The 25,808-nt window shown below is 42.5% G+C and overlaps 1 protein-coding gene across 2 annotated transcripts in view; it reads right to left on the reverse strand.

The window, feature by feature from the left end:
• phaf1 (phagosome assembly factor 1) overlaps window positions 1–25,442 on the reverse strand; it is a 126,142-nt gene extending 100,700 nt beyond the window's left edge. For both annotated transcript variants that reach the window (XM_072279396.1, XM_072279397.1), the window contains exons 1-3: window positions 24,999–25,442; window positions 12,103–12,185; window positions 5,064–5,147 (exon numbers count right to left, since the gene is read on the reverse strand). In XM_072279396.1, coding sequence (XP_072135497.1) covers window positions 5,064–5,147; window positions 12,103–12,185; window positions 24,999–25,062 — 231 coding nt within the window. In that variant the 5' untranslated portion in view covers window positions 25,063–25,442. The remainder of the gene's footprint in view (window positions 1–5,063; window positions 5,148–12,102; window positions 12,186–24,998) is intronic.
• Window positions 25,443–25,808: the final 366 nt, after the last annotated feature.

The raw sequence follows: 25,808 nt of genomic DNA on the forward strand, positions 1-25,808 counted from the left end.
GAGAGAGGTCCTGCACAGTGAATATAGGGAATTAGGGATGAGGCTGAAAAGCAGGACCTCCAAAGTAATAATCTCTGGATTACTTCCAGTCTAGGTTGTGCTGGTCAGGACAGTAAGAGGACAATAGTACAGATGAATGAGTAGTTGAGGAAGTAGAGCAGGTGCCAGCTTTCAGATTTCTGGACCATTGGGATCTCTTCTGGGGAAGGAATGATCTGCACTAATAGGACTGGTTACATCCGAACCCAAGGGCTACCAATATCCTTGCAGGCAGGTTTGCTACAGCTGTTTGGGAGGACTCAAATAAATTGGTGGGGAATGGGAACTGGAGTGATTGAGCTGAGAATGGGGGAGTTGGTATACGAGTTGATACACTGAGGAAAAACTGATAAGTGACAGGGCAAAATTGCAGTCAGTGGGATGAGTTGAGGTGTAACATGGAGGCAAAATTGAAAAGGGTGATGAATACAAGACTGATGATGTTATATTTGAATGCACACGGTATACAGAGCAAGGTAGCTGATCTTGTGCAGTTACAGATTGGCAGGCATGACATTACGAGTATCAATGAGTTGTGGCTGAAAGAAGATCATAGTTGGAAGCTTAATATCCAAAGATACAAATTGCATCGAAAGGACAGGTGTATAGGTAGAAGGGTGGGGTAGCACTATTGGTAAAGAAAATGAAATCAAATCCTTAGAAAGCATCAGACGTAGAACCTTTGTGGGTAGTTGAAAAACTTCAAGGTAAAAAGACCCTGATGGGAGTTACATACACACCTCTGAACAGTAGCCACAATGGGGAATATAAATTTCAATAACAGATACAAAAGCCGTGTAATAAGAGCAATATTACAATAGTCATGGGGATTGCAATATGCGTATATTGGGAAAATAAGGTTGGAGCTGGATCCCAAAAGAGGGAACTTGTAGAATGCCTGCAAAATGGCTTTTTAAAGTAGCGGTTTGAGAAGCAGAAGATAAAGTCAGATGTATCAGTATTACGGTAGAGTAAAGGGAATAACAGAGGCATGACAGAAGAACTGGCCAAAGTTGATTAGAAGCGGACACTAGCAGGGATGATGGCAGAACAGCAGTGGCTGGAGTTTCTCGGAGCAATTCGGAAGGTTCAGGGTAGATATATCCCAAAGATGACTAAATATACTAAAGAGAGGATGAGGCAACTGTGGCTGACAAGGGAAGTCAAAGGCAGCATAAAAGAAAAAGGCAGCAGCATATAACTTAGCAAAAATTAGTAGGAAGCTAGAGGATTGAGAAGAATTTAAAAACCAATAAGGACAACTAAAAAGCCATAAGAAGGGTAAAGATTAAATATGAAAGCAAGTTAGTCAATAATATAAAAGAGGATACCAAAAGTTTTTATTTTTTTAAGATCTATAAAGAATAAAAAGAGGCAAGAGTCGACACCAGTCCACTACAAAATGATGTTAAAGGGGTAGTAATGGGGAACAAAGAAAAAGCAGATGAAACTAAGTATTTCGTGTCAGTCTTCACTGTGGAGAAGACACTACCAGCACGCCAGAAGTTCGAGTGTCAGGAGGCAGAAGTAAGTGCAGTTGTTATTACGAAGGAAAAAGTGCTTGGGAAGCTGAAAAGTCTAAAGGTAGGTGAGTCGCCTAGACCAGATGTATGAGAACCATTTGATGGCTCTAGACCTGTACAGTACTCACTGGAGTTTAGAAGAATGAGGAGAGATCTCATTGAAATCTATTGAATATTAGATATAGTGAACGTGGAGAGGATGTTTCCTATAGTAGGTGAGTCTCGGACCAGAGGGCACAGCCTCAGAATAAAGGGACATCCATTTTGAACAGACACGAAGAGGAATTTCTTTTGCCAGAGGGTGGTGCATCTGTGGAATTCACTGCCACAGGCAACTGTGGAGACCAGTCATGGAGTATATTTAAAGCTGCCGTTAATAGGGTCTTGATTAGTCAGGATGTCAAAAGTTATGGGGAGAAGGCAAGAGAATGGGGTTGACAGGGATAAAGAGCCAAAGAGCCTAATTCTGCTCCTATGTCTTATGCCTAACCCAAGTCAGAGTCACACAACCCAGCATTAGGCCCTTGGGTCCAAATCATCCATGCTATCCTGGCCTCTGATTTGAGCTCGTTCCATTTGACTGTGCTTGACTGAGACCCTTTTAAATCTTTCCTTTCCAATTTCTAAATGGATACTGAACCCATCTCTCTATTTTTTTTTAAATTTCTATTTTGCTCTACTTATTTTAAGTATTTAATATGTACACAGTTGCAGGAAAAAGTTTGTGAACACTTTGCAATTACCTGTGTTCTGCATTATTCATTCATCTGGCAAAGTAATTACTAGATGGCTGTACTGCTGAGCACTAGAATGGAATCTTAGAATGCTGGCAAGAAAAAGAAGGGAGAAACAAATGGCACTTCAGAAGAATCCAGCAGTGAGAGGAGTCAATTGGGCAAATATGCGGCAGTTTAAGGTTGGTTTGGTAAATGAGATTTAGAGTAAGTTGCCACCAAAGACAATGATACAATGACAGCTGGATGGATAGAATCAGAATCGGTTAAAAATCACCAGCATACGTTGTGAAATTTGTTAACTTTGCAGCTGCAATACATAAATATAGAAAAAAACTGAATTAAAGTTTATATACATAAAGTTGCAAGAAAAAGTTTGCTAAGACCTTGCAATTACCTGGGATTAGTCATGATTTAATTACAATATATCTGAAACATAAACTTGTTTTGATACTCATGATCAAAACAACTGGTTGATTTGGGTCCTTCAGGAAAGAAAACCTTCAATCCTGACATAGCGCCTTTTAACATTTTTCTGTTTTGAGAATCAACATGGTAACAGGCCCTTTGTTGACACAATTACACCCAGGTGACCAATTAACCCACTAACCTGCATACCTTTGGGATGTGGTGGAAACAGGAGCACCCGGAGGAAATCCAGGCAATCACCGGGAGAGTGTACAAACTGCCCACAGACGGTGGCACATGAAGCCGGGTCCCGGGTTGCTGGCACTGGAAAAGCATCACACTAACTGCTAGGTACCGTGTCTCCCCAATGCATGATTCCACTATTACAGCTGGGGCAGCGAGGGGGAGCATTCCATATCTCGTGAACCAATAGGCAATTAAAAAAAATGCAAAGATCATGTTCCTACAGTGTTGGTTATCAAGTGCCATCACAACAAGCCAACTGTCTTAACCAGTCCCTTCTGCTCCAGAACAAATATCAATAGCTCCCGCATTTTTCCACTAGCATTATTGAATTTGTAAATCACAGTATCTTATACTTAACAGCACATGGTAGAAAGCAATCCAGATAAAATTATGCAGATCTCTTCCTCTTTGAACACTGACTACAGGACTACACCCATTTTCATTCCTATTTAATAGATTAATGCATGACATAAACTGAACAGAGCAATGGAAATGCACCAGCAATCTGTGAACTATCATTTGGCTAGCATGGACAAAATGAACTGTATGGCTTCATTTGCATAATTGGAGTTGGATCATTCTGAATGACTACATAGCACTGCAATTCTCAAATTAAAAATTTCCATCAAAGGTTTAGTGTGATCAACAGCTTCTGACAAAGTTTAGAAGCTTCAGTTTAACTGGTTAACATAACTTGTTCTAAAAAAAAATCAGTGCTCGTCCAACACAAAGGGAAGCTCAGTTTAGCCTCATTTCCATTTTAACATTGTACCCTTTGAGAGGGGAAAAATTTAATAATGCAAAGAGGGAGAAAACAATAGGAAATAAACTCCTGTAATCAAAAATCTGAGAAACTGATAAATAATACAAGCACTTGAAATTACAATAAAACGTTTTCAGTTTCAGCAGTATAACAAAATAGCAACAATAATTATTAATAAAACACTGAGCATACTATAAACAGGAGAAAATCTGCGGATACTGGAAATGCGAGCAACCAACACAAAAGGATGGAGGAACTCGGCAGGCCAGGCAACATCAATGTAACTTTAACGTAGTGTGTTAGTGTGTTGGCAGTATTAGGGATAAACCACAACTATGGAGCAGAATGTACACATCTTAGTTTGCTATTTTTTCTACTTGAATTAAACGATCATAAGACAGGAGCAGAATTAGGCTATTCGGCCCATCAGGGCTGCTCTGCCATCTGATCATGGCTGATTTATTTTCCTTTCCTAACTTCATTCTTTTGCCATCTTCCTGTAACCTTTGACACTTACCAATCAAGAACCTATTTAACCATCACTTTAAATATGCCAATGACTTGGCCTCCACAGCCGTCTGTGGCAATGAATTCCACAGATTTGCCCCTCTCTAGCTGAGAACATTCCTCCTCATCCCTGTTCTAAAGGGTCGCCTCTCTATTCTGAAGCTGTGCCCTCTGGTCCTCGACTCTCACACTAATGGAAACATTATCTCTACGTACACTCTATCAACGCCTTTCAATATCTGATAGGTTTCAATGAGATCCCCTTCTTCCCCCATTCATTTCCTTTCCACCACACCCCCCCACCTTCTAAACTCCAAAGAGGTCCAGAGCCATTAAAACGAAAGATTAGTTTTAATAATAACATTTTCATTTAAATATACAGTGAAATGCATCGTTTGCATCAAGTTAAATTGCTACACTAAATCTACAAGCCTACATTAGTATTACTGTTTGGCATGAATTTTCGAGATTAAAAGTGGCATGTGCATATGTTATAACAAAGGTTGCCTACTTAAATGATGCATTGTAATTACACTCTCTATGGTGGCCCTGTAAAAGTTAAAAATTTCACCTCTGATACTTCTGTCAACTCTGCTTCTTAAACTGCCTTGCATTTTACGACTCAATTCCTTTCAACACTTTACGTTCATAATGACAAGTTTTACAACAATGAATTCCTTTCATGCATTTGGATCCTTTCATTTCCTAAACTTTATTTCTACATCTATGCCATAGGCAATTGATCATCTCAGTAAATATAACTGTCACATCAAAATTCCCAATTCTTCATGACAGAATTAATATTTTAGTACATAGTGAAAAGAAAGCTGAAGCCTCACTGACCTTTAGCCTCTGATTGTAAGCGTCGAAAAGTAGTTTGATTCCATCCTGAGTCAGATTAAGTATGAGGTCATGACTGAGTGGCAACTAGAAAGAAAGAGACACTCTGTTAAATGACAGTGATAACACTATACACTGTTCATGCACGATACAAGAAACAAACAGATGCAATTTGTACAACTGTATGGAATGGATTGCTAATGAGTAATTGTCATGTGAAGACAAATCTATTGACCTAATTGCTTTACTGCAAGTATTTAACAACTATTGGTATAATTAACCTTCAGACATGGAAAGTGTTTGCAACGTTGCTTTAACATCCTAGATGTCAATGTGGAAAGGTTAGATCTTTTCCCTGAATTATTCTAGCCCTGGCACATGTTCTTTTAATTCTGCTGGGGAGGGATTTCCAGGACAATGACCCAAAGAAAGAGCTGAGGACTTCAGGAAACTCTAATGTCACCTTTTGTGATGGTGGGAGGTCAAAGGAAAGAAGATGCAAAACAAAGCCCATACGTTGGAGTGCATATTAAGAAGTGTACACACTGCAACCACAACAGGAGTGGGCAGGACGTGGAGAATATGAACATGCCTTAATGCTCATTTATCAAGACAAAAAATATTGATGATATTGAGAATTGGGGCAATTTTCTCTGGGGATCTGGAAGGCCAATAGTTTCATAAAACATTCATTGCCAGAATAACCCAATTTTAATGTGTATGCTTTGGTTATATCGTTGCAAGAAAAAGTTTGTGAACCCTTTGCAATTACCTGGTTTTCTGCATTAATTATTCATAAAATGTGGTCTGATCTTCATCTTTCCTAACAATAGACAGATCTGCCTAAACTTATAACAAACAATTGTATTGTCATGACTTTATTGAACAGGTTGTTTAATCATTCACAATCCAGGCTAGAAACAGTATGTGAACCCTTGTATTTAATAACTGGTAGAATCTCCTTCAGCAGCAATAACCTCCACCAAACGTTTCCTGCAGCTGCTGATCAGACTTGTACAACAGCAAGGAGGGAGTTTAGACTATTCCTTCATACAAAACTGTTTCAGTTCATCAATATTTCAGGAATCCCTTGCATGAACAGCCCTCCTCAGGTCATGCCACCATATCTCAGTTGGGTTGAGGTTTGGATTCTGACTTGGCCATTCCAAAACACAAATTTTCTTATTTTTAAACCATTCTGTTCCTGATTTACTCGAGTTTGGAATCATCATCTTGTTGCATCATCCAAATTCTATTAAGCATCAGGTGACTGAATGCTACCCTGACATTCTTGTGTAAAATGGCTTGTTACAATTTTGAAGTCATTGTTCCGTCAATAATCAAGCTGTCTAGGCTCTGAGACAGCAAAGCAGCCCCAAACCATGATGCTCCTTCGATCATGCTTCACAGATAGAATGAGGTTTTGGTGTTAGTGTGCAGTGCCCTTTATCATCTGAACATAGCGGTGTGTATTTCTGCCAGAAAGTTCAACTCTTATTTCAACTGTCCACAGAATATTGTCCCAGAAGCACCATGGAACATCCAGGTGATCTTTTGCAAACTTGAGATGTACAGCTATCTTTGTTTGGAGAACAGTGCTTTCCTCCATGGTGTCTTTCCATGAACACCATTTTTGCTTAGTGTTTTCCTTATTGTGGGCACACGAACAGAGACTTTAGCAAGTTCTAGAAATTTCTGCAGGCCTTTTGCTGTTACCTTTGGGTTCCTTTTCACCTCCTTCAGCATTGCACGTTGTGCTCTTGGTGTGATCTTTGCAGGATGCTTACTCCCAGGGAGAGTAGCAACAGTACTGAGTTTCCTCCATTTGTAGACAATTTCTCTTACTGTGGACTGTTGAATACTCAGATCTTCAGAAATGCATTTGTAGTCTTTTCAGCTTCATGCATCTCTGCAATTCTTCTATAGGTCCTGTGAAAGTTGCTGTGATCAAAGCATGGAGCACCGAAACAGATCTTTCTTGAGAAGAGCAGGCTCTGTCAGTAATCTGACTGTGTCTTTTTTTTTATATAGAGCAGGGCACCTCTACAACCCACACCTCCAATCTCAGCTCACTGATCGGAACACCTGACTCCAAATAGCTTCTGTGGAGGGCATTACCCTACAAGTTCACACACTTTTTTGAACCTAGTCTGCAATTGTTTAAATGGTGTACTCAATATTGACGAGAAGAAGTGTGATTGCTTACATGTTACTAGTTTAGGCAGATTGTGTTTATTATTGTGACTCAGATGAAGATCAGACCACATTTTATGAGTAATTAATGCAGAAAATCAGGAAATTGCAAAAGATTCAAACTTTTTCTTGCAATCATAGGTGCATATATTTGCTGACATTACAAAATCCTGCGGCTAGTCATGAAATTGTGAACTTTTTGGAAAGAAATACAGGGATGGTGGAGTAAACAAAAGGTCACAAATACAACAGGAAGGTTAGATTTATTGAAATTTTCTGTTCAGAATATTCCAGGTCCAATTAACCTACTAACCAGTACATCCTTGGACTGTGGGAAGAAACCAGAGCAGCCAGAGGAAATGAATGCGGTCACAGGGAGAACATACAAACTCCTTACAGGAGGCACTGGAATTGGGCTCTGAAATCTGATCCCCATGCAGTAACAGCATTGCACTAACCGCTATGCCACCGTGGCACCCACATTGTCGCAAAGATGCCAGTGTCACAAGTCTACCAGAAAGCTTCACTACAACAACAAATTACCCTGGTGTACAAGTTGTTGACACTATCATTAGTGTGTTGTCAAGTCCACAACTGACCAACCCTATGTCTTTAGAACATGGGAGGAAACCAAAGCACCCAGAGGAAACCTATGCAGTCACAAGGAGAAGGTACAAACTCCTTACAGACAGCGGTGGGAATTGAAGTCCGACCAGTGATCGCTGATGTTGTAAGGCAATTGCGCTAACTACTATACTACCACTGATCTGGTCAATGCAGAATTGTGCAGGTGTCCCCCGCTTTTCGGACGTTCGCTTTACGAAACCTCACTGTTACGAAAAACCTACATTAGTACCGTTTTCGCTTTCAGAAGGTGCTTTCACTGTTACGAAAAAAAAGCAGCACGCGATAAAAGGCAGCCGCTCTCCCCCGGATTCAGAACGGCATTGCTTTAACACATGCCTGTGAGCAGCCGTTTGCAAGATGAGTTCTATGGTATCGGAAAAGCCTAAAAGAGCTCGTAAGGGTGTTACACTTAGCGTAAAACTAGACATAAGTAAGCATTTCGATCATAGTGAACGAAGTAAGGAAAAAGTGCGATGGCTTGTGGAAGCTGACGAACATGATGTTGAAGAGGTTTTGGCATCCCATCACCAAGAACTGACAGATGAAGAGCTGATGCAATTGGAAGAAAGGAGGATAACAATCGAAACCAAATGAGTAATGATAAAGTACGACTTTAATTTTGAAAGGGTACGTCGGTTTAGGTGATATTTGCAGGATGGTTTGAGTCCTTACAAAGAACTGTATGATAGAAAAATGCGTGAGGCTCAGCAGTCAAGCAAGCCTTCCACATCAGCCACAGCAGACGACGAACCTCGACCTTCGACATCGAGGCAGGCAGACATAGAAGAGATGAGCAGCCTGCTCTAATGGAAACAGATGAAGAGATGACACCCCAGTGTCCCACCCCCAACCCCCAGGCCACGGACAGATACCGATTCGCGGAGAATGCAAAGGTAGCCAGGAGGCACACAGCACATCTTTAAGAAAAAATCCGAAATAAACATGCTCATTAATTAGGTGCCACCGACACGTAATTGTCAGCCCAGATCAGAGGCGACGCAATCGGAAATCGGCACTGATCTGGGCCGACAATTACATGCTGGGCGGCACCTAATTAATTAGCATGTTTGTTTCAGCTTTTTTCTTAAAGATGTGCTGTATGCCTCCCGGCTACCACTGCATGCTTCGCAGCAATGTATCGCTCAGCGGCATGGAGGGTAGGGGCCACTGCACTACCCAAACTCCGACTCAGCCTAACACACCATCATCAGTGTGCTCAATGTCTTCCCGATTCCAGTAAATAATACTACACTGTACATACATTATTTCTACTTTATATAGGCTGTGTATTTTTACGTGTTATTTGGTATGATTTGGCAGCTTCATAGCTTAAAGGTTACTGGAGAACACTTGTGCCGTGTTTTTGCCAACAGCGCTTGTGTGAGATTTTCTGCCAACGGCACTTGCGTGAGATTTTCGCTACGGAGAACAGTTCAGTAGTGATTGTAGAAAAGTATTTCTACTTTATATAGGCTGTGTATTTATCATATCATTCCTGCTTTTGCTATATGTTACTGTTATTTTAGGTTTTATGTGTTATTTGGCATGATTTGGTAGGTTATTTTTGGGTCTGCGAACGCTCACAAAATTTTCCCATATAAATAAATGGTAATTGCTTCTTCGCTTTATGACATTCCGGCTTACGAACCGTTTCATAGGAACGCTCTACCTTCGGATGGCGGGGGAAATTGTTGGCCATAGTTAGATGCATCAGCAAGGGAGATGAGGCTGAGTACAGGGCTACGGTAGGAAACTTTGTCACATGGTGTGAGCAGAATTATCTGCAGCTTAATGTGAAAAAGACTAAGGAGCTGGTGGTAGACCTGAGGAGAGCTAAGGTACCGGTGACCCCTGTTTCCATCCAGGGGCTCAGTGTGGACATGGTGGAGGATTACAAATACCTGGGGATACGAATTGACAATAAACTGGACTGGTCAAAGAATGCTGAGGCTGTCTACAAGAAGGGTTCAGAGCCTTCTCTATTTCCTGAGGAGACTGAGGTCCTTTAACATCTGCCGGACGATGCTGAGGATGTTCTACGAGTCTGTGGTGGCCAGTGCGATCATGTTTGCTGTTGTGTGCTGGGACAGCAGGTTGAGGGTAACAGACACCAACAGAATCAACAAACTCATCCGTAAAGCCAGTGATGTTGTGGGGATGGAACTGGACTCTCTCACGGTGGTGTCTGAAAAGAGGATGCTGTCCAAGTTGCATGCCATCTTGGTCAGTGTATCCCATCCACTATACAATGTACTGGGTTGGCACAGGGGTACATTCAGCCAGAGACTCATTCCACCGAGATGCAGCACAGAGCGTCATAGGAAGTCATTCCTGTCTGTGGCCATCAAACTTTACAACTCCTCCCTTGGAGGGTAAGAAACTCTGAGCCAATAGGCTGGTCCTGGACTTATTCCATAATTTACTGGCATAATTTACATATTACTATTTAACTATTATGGTTCTATTACTATTTATTATTTATGGTGCAACTGTAACGAAAACCAATTTCCCCCAGGATCAATAAAGTATGACTATGACTGTGCTTGAACTTAACTAATATATTACTCATTTTGCACAAAGTAATCTATTGCAATACCTACTGGATCTCTTCTGTAATTAGCCACCATTGAGGGCTGATCAGACAGCATTCAAAATGAGGACTGGCACAGGGCTGTATAATATCTTAAATAAAACTAGAGAAGACTTGCCATCAGGTTGGAAGGAGAAACAGGATTAACAGATGGAAACACCTTTATGTGATGCGATGGATATGTTGGTTGAATGAAGGATCGTCCAACTGAAAATCTGACATGAAGTCTTTGCACAGATGCTCTGACATGTTGAGCAGTTGACACTTTTCTGTTTTGTTTCGAATTTCCAGCATATGGATTTAGTTTTGATTGCCAATTACTGTATCATATTTGTATTGTGTGTATGTATATATATATATATATATATCTATTCTAATATATCTTTTCAATCAATTTCCTTCCCATCCATTTCCTTCTACAAGAGCCTAGGTCTGTTTGTGAACACACAGAACTACATGTGTCAGCATTTCTCCTGCTAAGTCTCAGCAACTAGTTTTTCAATTATTTACTTTGAAGTTGGACAAAGAAATTTTTTGTAAGTTTAAGATACTTCCTTAACTATAAAATGATGATACTTTAAAAACATTTAAAAAGGCTGTTTTCAGCATAGGCGCAGTTGTCCAGGGTGATTGGGTTCGGTTGTCATATTCCATCAGTCACCAAAAAAATGGGAAATAGAAAAGTAACACTTTTTTGTTTGAATCACATTTAATAGATGCGGAAAGCTGAAAAAAGAAAAAAATTATATATAGCACTCCACTCATTTTGGAAGTAGAGATCTTGCTCAGAAGAGTAAGTTTCGAAATAACAAAATAGTTTGTCATGCAACAGATCAACCAAGTACAAACTTTAGACTAGTATAACTGAGGACCTTCCAGGCATTTGGCCAGCAGGATTAAACATTTTCTAACTTGAGTCTTATGGAGAAAAACTCACAAAATAACTGATGACGCAGTGTCCTTTTGCTTAGCTGCTAAGCACAGAATTCCTAAAATATTTATAAATATCAGTCTTTTCAATACAAAATGTAGTTTTTTTTACCCCTTCTTCTGATAAACAATTCCATTCAGAACATTCTGGAGACTATTAAATTCTTTTAACCTCCCACCACAGAGAGAAGGCAGGCAGCTTCATTAAAGCTTCTTCTGATTGCCTAACGCATTCCAATCTGATTTCTAAGTTGGGAAACTCCTTCGCTCTTATAGGATTCAATATTCATTTCCAAAAAAACATCAGTCTGGCAGTTCATTCCATTAAATGGTTGGACCTGTGTCCATCGAAAGAACCTTCAAGCACAGCTATTTATAAGGCCGTCACCACAGCCACTTTAGAATGGGAGGGACATAAACAATCTTCACTTTAAGATCAAGTGCAATAAAGAATTAATTACATGGGTCCACATCGTACAAAAGGCTTCCAGCTATATTTTTATTAGGCAGTGTGTACTGATATTCCATGGCCAACAAATGTGTACAAGCGGTCAGAGAACCAGGCAAGTAATCAATATTCAGAGCAAACGCTGCCCGACTGGTTTTGTTTCCCTTACCTGAACTGAACCTTAAAGCAGTACAAAATCCGACAACAGGCAAACACAACTTTCATGGCATGAACAAAGGATTAGTCTCACTCACTTGCTCGCTGTAGAGAACCTGTACGTTTTTGATGATGCGACAGTGCTTCTGGAGAATAGCAACACCCTGAGCCAATGGCATTCCTGAAACAGACATACAATACGAAAGAATTAGCATTTTAATTAGGTGGGCATATTCAGAGACATACAATATTTTAATTAATTTTTTGGTACATACTATACAGCACAACAGCATAGCAATTCAGCAGATCAGCTGTAACATGGGGGTTCAATTCCTGCTGCTGTAAGGAGTTTGTTCGTTCTCTCCATGACCGTGTGGGTTTCCTCCAGGTGCTCCAGTCTCCAAGGACATTTGGTTAGGGTAGTGAGTCATGGCTATGCTGTGTGGGTGCTGGAGGTGTGGTGATGCTTGCACAATAAGAAGGAATGGGGTCATTTATCCAAGGCAGGGCAGTGTGCCAGTTGGAATGGGACCAAAGAGATGTGGTACTCCTGTGGGCCAGCTGGTCTTACTCTTAGAAATGGAGCTTCAGGTTTGAGGGATGCTGCTGGAATAGACTAATAATGTGTACTTAGATTACACAGATTCTAACTAACTCCGCCATGGATGGGTCCAAGCCCAGCTGCGAAAGGAGGAGAGTTGATTATGGGACTAGCAACCCCATCCCATAAAAAAGTGCGACAGAAACGTCAACTGAAGCTCTGGGGACTTCATTCCTGTGAGAGGAAGGATCAAAGATAATGGGCTACACCTGGGGACATGTTGAAAGAGCAGCCAAGGATAGAGGACTCTGGCGAGCTGCCTATGCCCCAGTAGGGGTGACTGGTTTAAGCCAAGCCAAGCGTAGATCTAATCAGCAGCTGAGCTGATTGGAAAATAAACTCTACATCCCTGTTGAACTGTAACAATCTTTCACCCCTTCTTTACTGAGCATCTATGACTGTATGAAAAATATTTCAAGAGTCAGCAGCCAAAGCCCTTTGAGAAAGAGAGTTCCAAAGAGCCATCAGGAAGCTGGACCAGCCAAATAAATGTCTTCAGTGCCACTGGGTGTTCTGCATGATACAAGTAGTCTGAAATTATATTTATGTTCAGCTTCAAGTGGTCTATCATAAGAAAAAATTTGAAAAAAATTGTTGTCGGTGTAATCAGTGAACATCCTCAGTTCCATTCTTATAATGGAAGGAAGGGAGATGAAGAGGATGTGCACTGGACATTCCCATTCGGACTCCTGTTGTGATGTCTTGAGATTCGAGTGATTCAACAGCAACAAACAAAACCATCTTCCTTGTACAATATCAACTCCAACCATAATACAGGCTGACTTTAGTCTGGTCAAGGCTTTTCCAAGCCACAGCTGTTCAAATGCTGTCCTGAAGTCACACTTAGGTCATCTCTGCAGTTCGTTTTGTGGGTAATGACCTATTTGGGTAGATGCCAGTGTGGTAACTGTACTAAAGGAGCTTGGATACAGGCACAACTTGTTCTGAAGTAGTAGTTTTCTTCACTTCTTTAGAACAAGTCTTGCCTTCATGCAAGGACATTTTCTGAAATCACCACCTTTGTTGTACATTTATGGACAGCCCTGTGGAGCAGTTAGTGGAGCATCTGCCTTTTAGCTCCAGTGATCCATATTCAACCTCAGCCTTTGACGCTGCCTGCATGGAATGTGCAAATTCTTCAGTGACCGTGCATTCCTTTTCTGTATTCCAGTTTCTCAGACATCCCAAAAATGCAAGGGTTGGTGCGTTTATTGCCCACTGTAAATTGACTCGTGTGTTGGAAAGTACCAGAATCTGGGGAGGGGGATGGGTAGAAATGAGTGCAGATAGGTGCCTGATGGTCGGGACATACTCAGTGGGCCGAAGGGCCTGTCCCTGTGCTGCATGATTGGCTGTGTCCTCACCCATTTCACAATATTACACATTGTCAATTCCATCCACTTGTTGTCAACAGAATTGACTGATGGAGTAGAATACCAGAATTGCTTGAAAAACTTTCTAAATACAGTGGATTTGGTTAATTGGGACACATCTGGTCCAGCACATTATGACCCAATTAGCCAAAGTCTTTCATGGAAAGAGTTAAAAAGGTGTAAAAAAATTGCCATTCTCCTTCAAAGGAGAAATTTTGAGAGTGCAGAGCTTGTATGTTCCTGTCAGGATTAAAGGCAAAGTGAATAGGAATAAGGATCTTCTTCTTGGTTCTCAAGGGATATTGCAACTCTGATAAAGAAGAAGAGAGAGTTGTACAACATGTATAGGAAACAGGGAGTAAATAAGGTGCTTGAGGAGTATAAAAAGTGCAAGAAAATACTTAAGAAAGAAATCAGTAGGGCTAAAATAAGACATGAGGTTGCTTGGCAGTCAAAGTGAAGGATAATCCAAAGAGCTTTAACAGGTATATTAAGAGTAAAAGGATTGTAAGGGATAAAATTGGTCCTCTTGAAGATCAGAGTGGTCGGCTATGTGCGGTGCCAAAAGAAATGGGGGAGATCTTAAATGGGTTTTTTGCGTCTGTATTTACTAAGGAAACTGGCATGAAGTCCATGGAATTAAGGGAAACAAGTAGTGAGATCATGAAAACTGTACAGATTGAAAAGGAGGAGGTGCTTGCTATCTTGAGGCAAATTAAAGTGGATAAATCCCCAGGACCTGACAGGGTATTCCCTCGGACCTTGAAGGAGACTAGTGTTGAAATTGCAGGGGCCCTGGCAGAAATATTTAAAATGTCGCTGTCTACAGGTGAGGTGCCAGAGGATTGGAGAGTGGCTCATGTTATTCTGTTGTTTTAAAAAGGATCGAAAAGTAATCCGGGAAATTATAGGCCGGTAAGTTTAACGTTGGTAGTAGGTAAGTTATCGGAGGGAGTACTAAGAGACAGCATCTACAAGCATTTGGATAGACTGGGACTTATTACGGAGAGTCAACATGGCTTTGTGCGTGGTAGGTCATGTTTGACCAATCTATTGGAGTTTTTTGAGGAGGTTACCAGGAAAGTGGATGAAGGGAAGGCAGTGGATGTTGTCTACATGGACTTCAGTAAGGCCTTTGACAAGGTCCCGCATGGGAGGTTAGTTAGGAAAATTCAGTCGCTAGGTATACATGGAGAGGCGGTAAATTGGATTAGACATTGGCTCAATGGAAGAAGTCAAAGAGTGGTAGTAGAGAATTGCTTCTCAGTGTGGAGGTCTGTGACTAGTGGTGTGCCACAGGGATCAGTGGTGGGTCCATTGTTATTTGTCATCTATATCAATGATCTGGATGATAATGTGGTAAATTGCATCAGCAAATTCACTGATGATGCAAAGACTGGAGGTGTAGTAGACAGTGAGGAAGGTTTTCAGAGCTTGCAGAGGGACTTGAACCAGCTGGAAAAATGGGCTGAAAAATGGCAGATGGAGTTTAATACAGACAAGTGTGAGGTATTGCACTTTGGAAGGACAAACCAAGGTAGAACATACAGGGTAAATGGGGCAAGGCACTGAGGAGTGCAGTAGAACAGAGGGATCTGGGAATACAGATACAAAATTCCCTAAGAGTGGCGACACAGGTAGATAGGGTCGTAAGGAGAGCTTTTGGTACATTGGCCTTTATTAATCAAAGTATTGAGTATAAGAGATGGAATGTTATGATGAGGTTGTATAAGGCATTGGTGAGGCCGAATCTGGAGTATTGTGTTCAGTTTTGGTCACCAAATTACAGAAAGGATATTAATAAGGTTGAAAGAGTGCAGAGAAGGTTTACAATGATGTTGCCGGGACTTGAGAAACTCAGTTACAGAGAAAGTTTGAATAGGTTCGGACTTTATTCCCTGAAGCGTAGAAGAATGAGGGGAGATTTGATAGAGGTATATAAAATTATGATGGGTATAGATAGAGTGAACGCAAGCAGGCTTTTTCCACTGAGGCAAGGGGAGAAAGAAACCAGTGGACATGGGTTAAGGGTGAGGGGGGAAAAGTTTAAAGGGAACATTAGGGGGGGCTTCTTCACACAGAGAGTGGTGAGAGTATGGAATGAGCTGCCAGATGAGGTGGTAAATGCGGGTTCTTTTTTAACTTATAAGAATAAATTGGACAGATACATGGATGGGAGGTGTATAGAGGGATATGGTCCATGTGCAGGTCAGTGGGACTAGGCAGAAAATAGTTCGGCACAGACAAGAAGGGCCAAAAGGCCTGTTTCTGTGCTGTAGTTTTTCTAAGGTTTCTAACTGTAACAAATCATGCATTTAAATTAAACACAGAACAAATTAGAACATGATCAATACTACTACAGTACTATAAAGCTATTAATTCTTGATTGTTATCAGTAGAGGAATTTATTCAGTATCTTTTGAATTAACAAAATCAATGCAGACACCTGGGACTGCCTTCATACAATGCTATCAACAATTGCATCCTCCAAATCTTCATTTTCACTGTAACACTGAAGATGATTGTCAATACCTCAATTTCCTCGTAGCTCCTAACTTGTTGAAGTAGTGAAATTGTTTCATTTTCACTCCTCCTCATTTCTGGCATCTCCAAGCCTGAATGTGTGGGCACTTGGCCAAGTGGTTAAGGCTTTGGACCAGCTACCTGAAGATCATGAGTTTGAGCCCCAGTCGAAGGAACGTGTTGTGCCCTTGAGCAAGGCACTTAATCTCACATTGCTCTGCGACGACACTGGTACCAAGCTGTATGGGACCTAATGCCCTTCCCTTGGACAACACTGGTGTCGTGGAGAGGGGAGACTTGCAGCATGGGCAATTGCCAGTCTTCCATACAACCTTGCCCAGGCCTGCGCCCTGGAGTGAAGACTTTCTAGGTGCAGATCCATGGTCTCACAAGACTAACTGATGCCTTTAAGCCTGAATGCTTGAAACCACAGTGAGCAAAACAGTTCTGAATCGTCTCACTGCTTATTTCTTGCCAACAATCAGTGTCAAAAATCACTGCTTTTTGAATACACACACAGCTGATGCTAATTAAAACTGTTTGTTCTGAGTGCAGTGTAGTGTCTAACAGACACGAGTGCACACAGTTGATGCTATTTAGAAATGGTTCAGCAACAGACTCCTGCCCCAATTAAGCAGCATAGTGCCTAATAGACAAAGGGTATCCAGCAATTTTCTCCATTCGTTTTTGTTCTTTAAGAGCTGTCCCGTGTGGCTGCCCCGATTAACCAATTGCCCAATTAACCGGAATGCACTACATATTGAAATACTGTTTAGCTGGAAAGCCACCAAGATCAGTGGCAAAGAGGAAAAATGCAATAAATAAAACTTCGTAAAAGACAATCACTGCAAACCAGTCACAAGTTTTTAAGGAAACAACATGCACAGGAGCATGGGTGTGCTTCACAAGCTTTGCAAGTTGAACTTCACTGTCCACCTTATATCAACTAAGTACGAGTGAAAAATAATTAAAGTACAGGAATGAAACAGCTGGGCCAGATTTAAACAAGAATATAAATACTGTTGCTGGAAGCTTCAACTTTCAGAACATTTCTGAAAACAGCTTATTCACTTGCTCATATTTAAAATCCTTTTAAAGTTGGTTTTAATCAAATTATGTCATTTATTGATAATATATCATTATATAAAGAGCACTCATCAATTATTGGATGAGAAATCATTACCTTCAGTGTTCACACTGTCACTGTTTCAGTGTTGTGTATTTTCAGGTTCCACTCTGAATAGCTGAATGAGGGGTAAAGTTTCCTGAACTGTACCCAATAATATTCCTAATTCCAAAGTTCAGAACAGCACCAGCTGTCGCAGCAGCAACATTTTAACAAGACTTCTAATATACTGCCAACATGCAATGAGATGTGTTTATGGACTTGGTCTCAGAGCACTAGGTCAGTGCAGCACGTGACTTTGCCTGGTAGTGTGGAAAGGGAACACTCATTTCATCAATCTGAGAACTATTCGATGTCCCACGGGTGAAAGGACAGCTTGCAAAAAAACTACTCCTAAATACCTGAGTGTTCAAACCACTCTCAACATAACTAACTTCCACCCTTTCCTCTGATGCAGTTGCGAGCAACCATTTTCTTCAACACGCACTGTCAGCTAATGTATTTAACCTAAAGCAGCAGTACAACCTGTTTTGACTTATCATCGACACTGTGGGCTGTTGAACGACAACGAGCTGTAATTTTCCACTTCCTACATGGGCTATTAAACCAAATATTCCAAATCAATCATTGCCTTGTTTCAGAGAAGGTATATTTTGTAATCAATTAGAAAATCAATGTTCTCTCTGTAGTAGCCAATCACAACTTTAAAATGAGGGGGGAAAAGCAAACTAAAGATGCCAGCGTTTCCTTAAATGTAACTACAAGTCTTCAGTTGTTATGCATTTGGTAAAAATGCACTGTGAACTACTATTCTGTTAATAACCATCATTTGGTTACAATGCACTGTGAACTACTATACTGTTAATAACCATCATTTGCACATCCACAATCTGGATTATAATGATTCCAATTTTTCTCATTAACCTATTAATAAAAAAATTCAATTGAAAAGTGAACTTCACTTACCATTTCTTCCAAGGTTCACAAATGCCATATAAATTGGATTATAATGACAGAGCACAACTGCTCCAAGTGAGAACTGCAGATCTGCGCTCAGGGGAATGCACTGTATTAATAAATCTTGTATTGAAAATGCTTGGACCCATTCTTCTTATAAATATTATTTTAATAAGAGTGAAGTCATAAATCATCTCATTAGTCACTCCAGCACATCTTCAAATACTCAAAGGCAATTCAGATCTCAAGTGATTCCTGAACATTATTATAACAGTACTGTGCTCCAGCCACAATGCATAGTCAAATACGAGTGTGCGTACTCGTTTTGTGCTGTGTCGTATGTCGTGGTGATCATCATCTTTCCATAACCATGATTGTTCTTGGCAAATTCTTCTACATAAGTGGCTTGCCATTGCCTTCTTCTGGGCAGAGTTTTTACAAGATGGGTGACCCCAGCCATTACCAATATTCTGCCTGGCATCAGTGGTCACATGACCAGGACTTGTGATCTGCACCAACTGCTCCTGCAACCATCTATCAGCTGCTCCCATGGCTTCACGTGAGCCTGAACAGGGGGCTAAGCAGCTACACCTTGCCCGAGAGGGACTTGAAGGCTGGAGCAGAGAAGGAGCGCCTTGTACCTCCTGTATATCAGACCAACCTACTCGAACATCAGTCTAACCACCCCGCTACCCACAGGCCATGTGCCTAAAAGTTTCTTCAATGTTGCCCATGTATCTGCCCCCACCACTCTCATTGGTAGCACATTCCATGCACCCACCACTCCATGCAAAAAAACTTACCTCTGATATCCCCCTATAATTTTCTCTAATCAGCTTAAAATTATGCCACCTTGTACGAGCCATTTCAGCCCTAGGAAAGAGTCTGGCTGTCCACTCTACCTATGCTTCTTATCTTAGACACCTCTATAATGTCACCTCTCATCCACACTCATTCCAAATAGTCCAAACTTACTCACCTGCCCTCAAAAGACATTCTCTCCAACCCAGACAGCTTCTTGGTAAGTCTCCTCTGCACCTCTCCAAAGTTCCCACATTCTTGCTGTGAGGCTACCAGAACTGAACACCATACACCACAAGTGGGCTAACCAGAGATCTGCAGTATTAGCTCTTGTCTCCTGAACACAATCCCCTGACTAATGAAGGCCAACACACCATGCACCTTCTTAACCAGCCTCTCAATGTGTTCAGCAACGTTGAAGGATCTGTGGATGTAGACCCCAGGGTACCTCTGTTTAACCACACTGCTAAGAATCCTGTACGTTGCCTTCAACTTTGATCTTCCAAAGCGTACCACTTCATATTGTTCTGGACTGAATACCTTCTGCCAGTCCTCACCCAGCTCTGCATCCTATCAATGCCCCGTGTTAACCTATGAAACCTTCTAAATCAGGCGTTCCTGATTTTTTTTTATATGCCATGGAACAAGACCATTAAACAAGGGGTCCATGGACCCCAGGTTGCAAACCCATGTTCTACACCATTCACAATACCACCAACCTTCCTATCATCTGCAAACTTACTAACCCATCCTTCTACCCTCATCCAAATGATATACCAAAATCACAAAGAGCGGGGGGGAGGGGGCCAGAACAGTTCCCGGTGGAACTGTTCCCAGCCTATTCTGACCTGAGGTAGAATACACTTCATCTACCACCACCCTCTGCCTTCAGTGGGCAAGACATTTGTGAAACCACAAAGCCAAGTTTTCCTGGATCTCAGGCCTTCTGACATTCTGAATGAGCCTATAGTGAGGAATCTTGTCTAACAGCTCAGTAAGTTCCATCTGGACCACATCTACTGACAAAAGAAACTAATTATGGTAGAGCAAATTGTTTTTCCGCTTCACTTTTAGTAATTTTTGTTTCTTATCAGTATTTGCGCATTTGATGCATTGCACTGGGACAGAACTATGGTCATCATGATTTTTGTGCAATTTCTGACTTACTGAAAAAAGATCTACTTCTGGACATTTCAAAAATTAAACTGAACTAATTTGTTACCAGGAATGGCCAGTACCCATTGCTGTGTGGAAAAACTTGCCACTTGGGTCTCCGTTAAATCATTCCCATGTATTTCGACTCCCCTACCATGGGAGAAAGACTATCACTATTCATGTTACCTACGTCCATCATGATTTTATAAACCTCTAAAAGGTCACATCTCAGCCTCTTGTACCCTAGAGGAAAGTGCCTCGATCTATCTATTCATTCCTCATCTCTTAACCCCTCCAGTTCTAGTAGCATCACTGCCAACCTACCCTGCGCCCTATTTAGCTCAATGACTCCTTGTAGCTCAGATTTGCTAGAAACATCAATGAAACCAATTTGGGCAACAATCTAGATTTGATCACATACTTCTTGTTTCAAGGTCACAGAAGCCCAATGAGAGAAATTAAAATCTAAATTTAAATTTAAAAATAAACATTTTCCATCAGCAAAAAAGCTGAAATAGTTTACTAGGACAAGGAAATAACAGATTAGTATCAATCTATGCCACAACACAGGCCCAGCTGCATGATGAGGAAATAGTCATAGTCATATTTTATTGATCCTGGGGGAAAATGGTTTTCATTACAGTTGCACCATAATTAAATAATGAAACCATAAATAGTTAAATAGTAATATGTAAATTATGCCAGGAAATAAGTCCAGGACCAGCCTATTGGCTCAGGGTGTCTGACCCTCCAAGAGAGAAGTTGTAAAGTTTGATGGCCACAGGCAGGAATGACTTCCTATGACACTCTGTGTTGCATCTCGGTGGAATGAGTCTCTGGCTGAACGTGCTCCTGTGCCCAACCAGTACGTTATGTAGTGGATGGGAGACATTGTCCAAGATGGCATGCAACTTAGACAACATCCTCTTTTCAGACACCACCGTGAGAGAGTCCAGTTCCATCCCCACAACATCACTGGCTTTATGAATGAGTTTGTTGATTCTGTTGGTGTCTGCTACCCTCAGCCTGCTGCCCCAGCACACAACAGCAAACATGATCGCACTGGCCACCACAGACTCGTAGAATATCCTCAGCATCATCCGGCAGATGTTAAAGGACCTCAGTCTCCTCGGGAAATAGAGACGGCTCTGACCCTTCTTGTAGACGGCCTCAGTGTTCTTTGACCAGTCCAGTTTATTGTCAATTCGTATCCCCAGGTATTTGTAATCCTCCACCATGTCCACACTGAGCCCCTGGATGGAAACGGGTCACCGGTACCTTAGCTCTCCTCAGGTCTACCACCAGCTCCTTAGTCTTTTTCACATTAAGCTGCAGATAATTCTGCTCACACCATGTGACAAAGTTTCCTACCGTAGCCCTGTACTCAGCCTCATCTCCCTCACTGATTGTGTGTGTGTGTGTGTGTGTGTGTGTGTGTGACAGACACAGTTCTCATCACAAGATCATACATCTAATTCATCAGGATTCCACAATAATAATATCAAACAAAATATCAAAGTTGGAAGATGAGGTTAAATGACCAAAATTGGTCAACATAGTAGGCCCTTCTGAAGCATCTTAAAAGAGTGATTCAAGGAGAGAATTTCAGAGTTTACATCCTACACAGCTGAAGCTAAATTGCCAAAAGTGGAATAATAGGAACTGGAGATATGCCTGGACTTGTGGACAGGAAAAATTTAAACAGAAGCAAGATATTGAGCACTGAGCCTGTTCCGACATTTAGTGAGAATCTAGCTGATTTTGGGACCAAGTCGAATTTATTGTCATGTGCACAAATACAGAAATAATGAAAAAAATGCATCATAGGTACACAGATAAAGACAACTCAAAAATATAAATTATACAAGACAGTGTAAAGAGAAGAAATTATTTATTGAGATACAGTGCGGAATAGGCCCTTGGAGCCACACCGCACAGCAATCCCGTTTTTAAAGACTGCAAAAGCAGTACCTCAGAGAGAAAAACAGACACATTCAAAACCAAGTCCATTGCAATGCAAAAGGTGGTCCGCAGTGTATCAGAGGTAAGGTGAGGGTGATGCAGGTTGGTTCAAGAACGTGGTAGTTGCAGGAAAGTAGCCCTTCCTGAAACTGTGGTGTGGAACTTCAGAACTGCACCTCCTGTGCAACAGTAACAGCAAGAAGAGGGCATGACCCACGTGGCGGGGATAGTTACTGATATGCCTCCTGCCGCCTTGGTGCAGTGTCTCCTGTAGAAACAGTAAATGGTGGGAGTGACTGTGCCCATGATGGACCAGGTTGTGCCCAGCCCTTTCTGTAGCCTCATGCTCCCGTGCATTCAACTACTTATCCAAACGCTACCGGGGACCTCAGACACATTTCCAAGCTCAGCAAATCTGGCAATTCTCCGGGCAGAAAAATATGCTAGAAGACAATGGAGACTAATTCAAAAGTAGTGGATGAAGCACCATCTACATACACAAATTCTCTTTATCTTACTAAATTCTCTTAGACACTACAAACTCTTACAATAATCCACTTCACAGTGGCGATTGCTATTTTCAATACCTCAAACAATTGCACAAAACTTACAAATTTCAGTTGCCTGAAGTCCTGTTACATAATTTTTGGAAGGGCACATATTTGTGATTGACCACCAAATAAAACAAAAAAATGACTATACAGATGCCTCACTGGAAGCAAATTACACCAAACCCTGAAGGTGTAACATCAGCCCTGCACAACAGGAGTGACTTAGGATAATCCGAGCACAATTGCAGGATATAAGGTCCTCGTTCTGGTCATAACCAAGGGGGGCAGGGGGAGCAGATTTTAAGTCAATTCGTTATTTTAAATCCAAGAATGATTTATTGCTTTACTGATTCCTGAATCAGTAGCGTTTGGATAAATAGATGAATGCACAGGAACATGAGGCTACAGAAAGGGCTGGGCACAACCTGGTCCATCATGGGCACAGTCACTCCCACCATTTACTGTTTCTACAGGAGACAATGCACCAAGGCGGCAGGAGGCATATCAGTAACTATCCCCGCCACGTGGGTCATGCCCTCTTCTTGCTGTTACTGTTGCACAGGAGGTGCAGTTCTGAAGTTCCACACCACAGTTTCAGGAAGGGCTACTTTCCTGCAACTACCACGTTCTTGAACCAACCTGCATCACCCTCACCTTACCTCTGATACACTGCGGACCACCTTTTGCATTGCAATGGACTTGGTTTTGAATGTGTCTGTTTTTCTCTCTGAGGTACTGCTTTTGCAGTCTTTTCACTCAGGGGACTGCTGGGCGGTGTGGCTCCAAGGGCCTATTCCGCACGACCTCAATAAATATATTCAACTTGCAATGATTAGTTGTCAGTAATTATCAGAAACCCTCCTGAAGAGACTGGATTAATCCACCAGCACAGATAACTTGGGAAAAGTATAAGTAGTAATACTCATAAGTAGAAATCAAAATAACTGTAGTTGCCAACAGAGCAGGAGGAGCCTCATACAACATAACCTCTTCCCAAGTCGATGCAACTTCAAAACAACCACTTGTATGCTCTTGTTTTACTTTGAGATAAAGCTTCAGGCTCATTAAGAGAACTATCAACGTTTGATAGCAGAGATTCCAGGATAAGCTTTATTAGTCAGATACAGTTACATAACAGCTTGAGTTATACTTTAAGGAATACATTAAAAGGTGTGCAGACCTAGAATTCCTGCTCCATTCACAACAACAACATCTCCTTCCTCTTGTTGTGACCTAACCCACTCCAATCCCGCATCTGGGCCAATGCCTGTAACCACTTTTTCCCACAACAGCACCTTACAGTACTCCTTGTCCCATCCCCCTCCACAACAGCTGTGCTCTACTACATGGTCAGCATGTTTGACACCCCTCCCCAAATTCAACTGATCTCACCCCCATTACCCCTCACTGTGATCTCCATGGCACCACACCCATTCTCTCCCCACAACACCACTTTCTAAAGCACACTTGTCCACTTTCCCACCACTGTGGCACAGCTGACTCCCCTAAAGCACAATTAACTCTCTATTCCACATCCCCAGCCAAGTCTCCGTCCATGACAAACCTCACACCCAGCACTTCCCCCTTTACATCATTCCCATACCCTCTAACCATCCTTCTCCTCCCTCCCCACACATGCACTCCGCCACCACCCACAACCCTACCATCTGCTCTCTACCTTGGCTCTCAAACCACATCCCACACCTTCCCAACTAAACAAAGCCGATCCACCATCCCGCTCACCATCAAAGCTAATTCACTGTCCTTGCCACTGCATTCAGCCCTCCCAGCAACTAGTTCTCAGCAATATTAAACCCCGCTTCTTTTCAAAACGTTCCTCCGACCAGCTTATTTCTCTATTATTGCCAGCGATACAGTTAACAGTGTGCAAAATCCCTTCTAGAATAAGAAAAAAAATGAGAGGTTAACTATGCTAGCATTTTACCTAAGGCGAATTCCCATCGTTCGTTCCCCAGTGACCGCTCGGGCACCACTTCCAGATCCAGCATTGGCCCGGCTGCGGGAGCGGAGTCAGACGGATCCGGCCTCGGTTACGCGTTGCCGGCCAAGCCGCCTGTTGCGAGCTGCGGGTGAAGGAGGCCCGACGTCGAAGGAAGCGGTGAAGATGGGGTACGGGGTCCCCAGCCGGCAACTGGCGCTCGGGGTGTGAGTGAGTGTAGGGCTGCCTATCCGCCCTGGGGAGAAGGAACCCCGGGGGTGTCCACGGCGGCAGAGCTGAGACAGGGGTGGCGGTGTGCGTGTGATCGGGGGAGTGAGTGCCGGAGCGGCGGTCACGGCCGGACGGCAGCCGCGGTCAGACAGGCGGTTGGCTCTGCGTCTCAGCGCCGAACAGTAACAGTCGCCGCTTCCATCACCATCAGCTGATTAAACAACACCACTTCCGTCTCAAGCGCTTCCGGGTGGCGCCGCCGTCCCCGTCCCCGTCAGCGGCGTCGCGTGGCCACTGTGCGCGATCACGTCGCCTCCGTTGGACCGGCGGCAGGGAGCCGCGGGAGCGCTCAGCCGTCAGGGTGTGGGTACGGGTGCGGGGGAGGGGGAAAGGAGGGGTGCGGGGGGGAGGGGGAAAGGAGGGGTGCGGGGGGGAGGGGGAAAGGAGGGGTGCGGGGGGGGAGGGGGAAAGGAGGGGTGCGGGGGGGGGGGGGAGGGAGGGAGGAGGGGTGCGGGGGGGGGAGGGAGGAGGGGTGCGGGGGGGGGAGGGAGGAGGGGTGCGGGGGGGGGGAGGGAGGGAGGAGGG

Source organism: Mobula birostris, chromosome 15, assembly GCF_030028105.1.
Source record: "Mobula birostris isolate sMobBir1 chromosome 15, sMobBir1.hap1, whole genome shotgun sequence".
Classification (NCBI taxonomy): Eukaryota; Metazoa; Chordata; class Chondrichthyes; order Myliobatiformes; family Myliobatidae; genus Mobula; species Mobula birostris.